A 6,410-nucleotide genomic window follows, 5' to 3' on the forward strand; every position below is an offset into this window, starting at 1 on the left:
GAAGAGAAGACTCCCAGTACTAAAATTTGGAACAGAAATGAGTGTACCCCTGCAAGTAACAGAGCAGGTTCAATATCTGATAGTGGAACTACTCAAAAGTTTGAGAACCGTTCAAATAATTGGAAACCTGTTCAGCAGCAGAAAATACCTGATAGCTCTAATTCATCTCAGCATATCAAAACAACAGAATCCAGCCAAATGCGTTGCACTAAAGGACAGTGGCCAGTGAAACCTAACACTACATCAAGGAATCTGCAGGATTATGGTCTGGCATATAAATTGAACTGCAATAGTCAGCAAAATAGCATGAATGAAAAGCAATTTGATTGCGTTCCAGACAACAAAAGTCAGGTAAACTTATGAAGTCAGAATAGGAAGATACAGTGAAGAAAACTTTAAAGAAACATCATCTGTCCACAATTTTCTATCAGTCCCAGCTGCCTTAACAAACCCTTAAGTTTCTAAAAATGTAGAGCTGAGATTTTCATATTTTAATGGCCTCCAGTCCTCAGCACAATCATATAAATTGGCAGGGGGTCATGTGCAGAATCTGAACAAATACTTTAAATATTGGATATATAATAATACATGAACACCTACGTGCTTTTGGAAGTCTCTGAGTGCATATCTCTAACTAAAGTTTTTATCTTCCTTCAAAAGGATATTTCTTCATTTCAATTAAAACTTAAAGAAAAAAGGAATTCTTTGCGAATCATATCTGCAGTCATTGAAAGCATGAAGCACTGGAGCCAATACACTTACAAAACTCCACTATTATTTGAAGTTTTAGGTAAGCATGGGGTGCTTCTAATGGAAAGTGACTTAGTGTGGTTTCACTTGGCTTGCTAACTGACGTTATCTGAGAAATGAACGTGGTAAAAGACAACAGAAATGACTAAACCCGTTACATTAAGATGAATAAAAAATACAGTGTAATGACATCTCAGCAAACTATTATTGTGACACAGCCAAGATATTCGTAATGTTTAATGTTGATTGGCACACGAGGATCAGTGTAACTCAGAACTGTGTTCTGCTCTGGTTAACAAGGGAATAACCCATTTACAGTGACTGTTATGACAATGACGTTTTGTCACTCCAGTTATGCAGATTTTAAATCCAGTTTTACTATTAGAAGAGAATGCAAAGCCCATAACATATTGGAACTTCCAGGGTTGTCAGCAGGTTGTGACAGGAAACTGATGCTGATTGATACACCTTTGTGCTTTTGTGAAGGAAATGTTGTCATGATGTCTTGATATCATATTTAGTACAGCTCTGATGTTTACATCATGCCTTGGTTTTGTTACATGCTGTAGGCACGCTTGATTCTGCAGTCACATCTGGAGCATACGGAGCCAAGAATTTTCTTTTGAGAGATGGAAAGGAGAGCCTGCCTTGTGTTTTTTATGAAATTGTAAGTATTCCCATGTATGTACATAACAAAGACATCACTGCATACAATGCCTTTAAGAAGTTAATAATGCATTGTTCTGATAAAACAGAAAATAGTGTTATAAAAGGAAGACTGGGTGCTTATACCTTATTGTACCAGACTGGTGTAGAGCAATAATGCAGCTGCTATTTAGGCGCCCTCAGACTTCAGTTTCACCAAAAATATTGAAGATGCAGGGTAGGGCTTTCAGTTCAGCTCCTAAGTTGTTGATAATAGCAAAAAAAATAAAATAAAAAAAAATAAAAAAATTCCTTCAGTGTTTGATACAGCTTTCAGAAATGAACTAATAAGCAGTAAGCAGATATTTGGAAAGCTTCCATGTTAGGTGATGGAATTTCTTTCTCTGTTGCGCTTTTGTTGAAGGATCGTGAGCTTCCAAGACTCATTAGAGGTCGTGTGCTCAGATGCATGGGAAACTATGACACAAAAAGGAATGTTTTCAAGTGTGTCTCTGTAAGACCAGCAACTATTCCAGAACAAAACACTTTCCAAGAATTTGTTAAAATTGCAGATGTTGAGATGACAGCCTATGTGAAAACAATGAATGAGATTTAAGTGTAAAGGTGGTTGTATAAAATTCATTTACCCAAACTAATGCTGAAAATGTGATTAAATAATTGAAAATAGTACTGTGTTATCCAACAGATGTTAAGGACACCGTTTTGTTTCCATATCACTTTCATAGTTTGTTTTCTCTGGCTATCTGTGTGATAACAGCATTTGTTATGTAGTTCATTAGATTTTACTGGAGAAATTCAGAATTAAAATGTTGAAATTGTTTATATGTACGTAACTTATTTATATGAACTGTTCCTGCTTAACTAGAGTGAGCCAAATTCTATTTTTTTGGAATGGATTGTTCAATGAGTTTTATTTAAAAAAAATAATAATAACAAAAAATCCATGGATCTTTTCCATGTGAAAACTGCAGGGAGTGCCCCACTCATCTCTCTTGTCTGTTACCCAAATGTATGCATCATTAACAGCAGACCGGGTTGATTAGTGGCTCCTATCTCTCCCAGTCACTGAAGAAAAGACTTGATAGTGAAACTTTCTTCCATTGAGGCATGAGGAGGAGAAATGAGGCAGAGCCACAGGTGGCTAACGAGAATGAAAATGGTGTCTCCTTTTTAGAGATGGCCTAAGCCTGAGGAATTCTCAGAAATGTTTTGAGCATTCCTAAGGGGATCAAACACATGCTTCTCTTATCTTCTATATGTACTACCTACTGTAAGTATCATTTTCCCCTTTTGGTGTGGTTGCTTTTTGGTTTGTTTCTATGCCAACAAGCAATCAGTCTAGACCTATACAAACAATTTGCTGAGAGTGAAATTTTATATTTCTAAGTTCTGTAATACTTGGCCACACAAGCTTGACTCTGACAGTAGTTCAGGTGTCTCAGAAAAAGGATATTGTCAAAACTAATTCCCACTGCCATTGCTTCTTATCTTCAGTTATTAGAAATACCTTCAATACCCGTTTCAGAATGTTGACTGTGGTGGGTGTTTGGTCAAAGTTCAGTAGCTAACAAACATCAACAAAGTTCTTTGTGTAACTTCATTAAAATTGCTCTTTGGTAGAAAGTAAGATGGTGTATCCTGCTTCAGTTTCCTTTGAATAGCAACAACATGTGTAAAAGCTCTTCTAGAAAGGAACATAATAGGCACTGCAGAAAGATTTCACAGGATACAGCTGTATATATTAGGTATTCACATGGTTCCCACTGCTACACCATCTAGTTATACTTTTCTTTAAAAACAGTGAATCATTATAACACTGGTTTAAACGAGCAGCATACCCTGAAGCTGTAGGAACATTGTTCAAGGACACGTAGGAAGTTGGAAAATAATTACTTGAACACAGAACTTCTTTGCTTTTGCCATAGGAACATCCTGTGAGGGATGGTCCACATGCATGTTTGAGTCTTTGCATTCGAACATTTGCTTTCACAGCTTATTCCTGTTGTTTCTACTTTCTTCTCCCCTTACTTCAACACTTTGTACCAAATCTGTTGGAAATTTTTTTAATAAAAAAAGAGAGAGACATTAAGAAAATAGTGAACAGTGATTTTTTTTCAAATTTTTTTATTATACAGTGTTGGCAATTGGAAATTTCACATTTAAAATAATTGAAGTATTGTATCCAACAAGTCAAATACAGAAAACAGTTAATATTCTAAAAAGGAGCCAGCTAGTCAATGCAGAAACACATTAATGGAAAATACAGCTTTTAGTTACACTTAGAAAATTATATATTTAGAATAAAACTTGAACCTGATCCCATAAATTGTTTGACTTTTAACAAGAAAACGCTTTACACAGTTCAACTCGCAGACAGTCTTTATTTTAAAAAGTGATCTGTCAGTGTTAGCATATGGATTGTTAGCAACACCCTACTAAAGCTGTCAGTTGAGGAGCTAAAGCATATGCTTTCCTAACTGTGCTAAGAATCCCTTGCCTTATCTCTGTCTTCTGTGCTAAGCTGGTTCTGAGCATGGATGTTTAAAGGAAAGTTTTGCCTATCCATTTGTAGGGGTCCTATACTTATGCTTCATTTCCTTAGTGTATGGTAAAATGTTAACAAAATTTCCAAATGGAGGCATTAGTTTGGTTCTAGGAAGGAAATAGAGCCTGACAGCACGCACAACAAAAGAGTTTAAAGAAGTAAAAGATTTGGTACAGCAGTGTTGTAAATTGTAGAGCTCCATTAAAACTGTAAGTTAAAATTATAAAAGGAAGTTTGAGCTCTGGGGCCAGAATTGTGAGAGAGTGTGTGTGTGTGTGTGTGTGTGTGTGTGTGTGTGTGTGTGTGTGTGTCCAACATCACACAGTGCTGCAGTCCTCGCCTCTGTGGTTGAATGAAGGTTCCAGTTCTGCATGTGTGAAAGTTAATAAGCAATGACAGGAGTTGTTTGTGTGTAGCAGGTATGGTGTGGATGTTAAGAAAAATACAAAATTTTACTTGTAATGTTTAGGTCCTTGCAATTTTTTTTTTTTTTTGCACACTAACAAATCACTTTTCTAGTGGAACATTAAGTGACAGTCTTAAACATTACACAAAACAGAAAAAACCCTACATAATACAGTTTATACATATCACACGTTTCAGTTGTTGATTCTTTTTAACCATATTGATCCTGTCTTGTCTAATGGTTCTAGAGTAAAGGCACAGGTTGGTTAGGAAAGAAAAGCCTGCATCTCTGTCTCTCTCTACTTTGTGGTTATCATTTTCTTTTTACTTGTTGGTTATTATTCCTCACTTTTCTGACTTCTCCACAAAAATTGTCAATTTTAGCTATTCATTTAAGGGATGTTACTGGAAAGCATGCTACTACACAGAAATGGTGGAAATTCTGCTTAATTCTGACATTCCTTCAACCTACTTTACGTATTTAGAGGATGTCATCTCTTATCCATTGAGAGCAAAAACACACAATGCTCTTTCTCTAATTCTCAGTGTCCTTAATTCTACTGTGAAATCTGTATTTCCAGAGATAAGTGATGAAACTTAGTTTGTGTGCAGAATTTGCTTTTGGAGTGCATGAAAACGTAACAACAGATCGTTATTGGAAATATTTTGGAAAACAATGCAACAGTCCATTGAAGTTCAGAAGCGTGAGGAATGTAAACCAGACTTAGAAGTCTTTGACATATTAAAATTACACAGTGATTGTTCTATCTGTTTGCATTTTCTTATACATCCTCAACATGTCTCTGTCTGTTCCTTCATGTACACTTTCCATTAAAAAAAAAAAACCAACATAAAAACAGCACTAATTTCTGGAATTAGTTGGGCTCAGATAAATGAAGAGTAATGAACTTGATCACTTAGGTTGTGCCAAAATGCAAACTGAGACATACAGCTCTGAATTAAATATAATCTATGTGCTTGTTAATAAATAATAGAAAATAAAATATTAGAATTCAAATTATTTTAAATGAAACACAGAACAGTGGGGGGAGCTTAGAACCCAATGTTTCCCTTCCTTAAGGAATCAAGTGCACTTATTTCTATCTTTGATAGTAATGAATCCAATGCTACTGAGGAGGTTAGATGAATTGCACACACGAGCCCAGGATCTATGGCCATGTGCTACTTCTGGCATGGAATCAGATTCTTCTTAGTACTATGCAGTAACACTTCCCATGTAAAAGTATGTTAGCAGGATCTTAAAAGGATTGGATATGTTAGAATCTGGTTACTTCTGCCTTGTGTTGCCATTACACATAAGGGCCATAGGGCACACGCTTTTGGAAGCAGAGATTGTTGTTTACTGCCTTAAAGAGCTGCAACAACAAATCTGCAGTTTCATAGTTCAAATCATTCTGCAAAATCCCACTTAAAATGAGCATTGAAGAAACATGGAGAAAAAAAAAGTATTTTTCTTAACCTGTTATATCTTCATGAGCCTTTGGAAGCAGTTACAACTCTCTCTGTGTTATCTTCATGAACATGACTATAAATCTTGAGGATTAGATCAGAATGAATGTGTCCTGACAACTGACAATATGGAGGTACTACTAATACATAGAGGTTAAAAAGAAAAATTTTCTGGTATACACTTCTTTTAGTTATCAGGCTTAATTGTAGGCCATGGCTACTAGTAGGTCTTTTTTTTTTAATTAACCAAAATAATTATAACAAAATATTGTTATTGGTTTTAAAATTATTGGATTCATAAAAGCTTTCACATTTAATAATATATAAAAAGTGGATTGAAACTTTTAAAAGTCTTAAGGTTTTGAGACACAAAAGAAACAGTCTGGGAGGTAGACAGATGTTCTGAGGATAAACAGATATCAACTTTTCCTAAGGCGTGACGCCGCTGTGATGGAGCAGTACAAAGGCTGCTGATTATCTTAGTTTAATTCCAGAGCGTTCGCTACTCGTGTGTACGGAAGACTATCAATGCACTTTTGGTCTTTGTGAATCTGACCTTCTCTCCCCATCTCCT

The 6,410-nt window shown here is 35.7% G+C and overlaps 1 protein-coding gene across 1 annotated transcript; it reads left to right on the forward strand.

The window, feature by feature from the left end:
• On the forward strand, positions 1-3,525 carry SPATA22 (spermatogenesis associated 22). The gene is made up of 4 exons (XM_031556466.1): positions 1-351; positions 661-790; positions 1,320-1,417; positions 1,820-3,525. The coding sequence occupies exons 1-4, from the start codon at positions 199-201 to the stop codon at positions 2,009-2,011; spliced, it is 573 nt and encodes a 190-aa protein (XP_031412326.1). The 5' UTR covers positions 1-198; the 3' UTR covers positions 2,012-3,525.
• The last annotated feature ends 2,885 nt before the right edge of the window (positions 3,526-6,410 follow it).

The sequence above is a fragment of the Meleagris gallopavo genome, chromosome 21 (assembly GCF_000146605.3).
Source record: "Meleagris gallopavo isolate NT-WF06-2002-E0010 breed Aviagen turkey brand Nicholas breeding stock chromosome 21, Turkey_5.1, whole genome shotgun sequence".
NCBI lineage: Eukaryota > Metazoa > Chordata > Aves > Galliformes > Phasianidae > Meleagris > Meleagris gallopavo.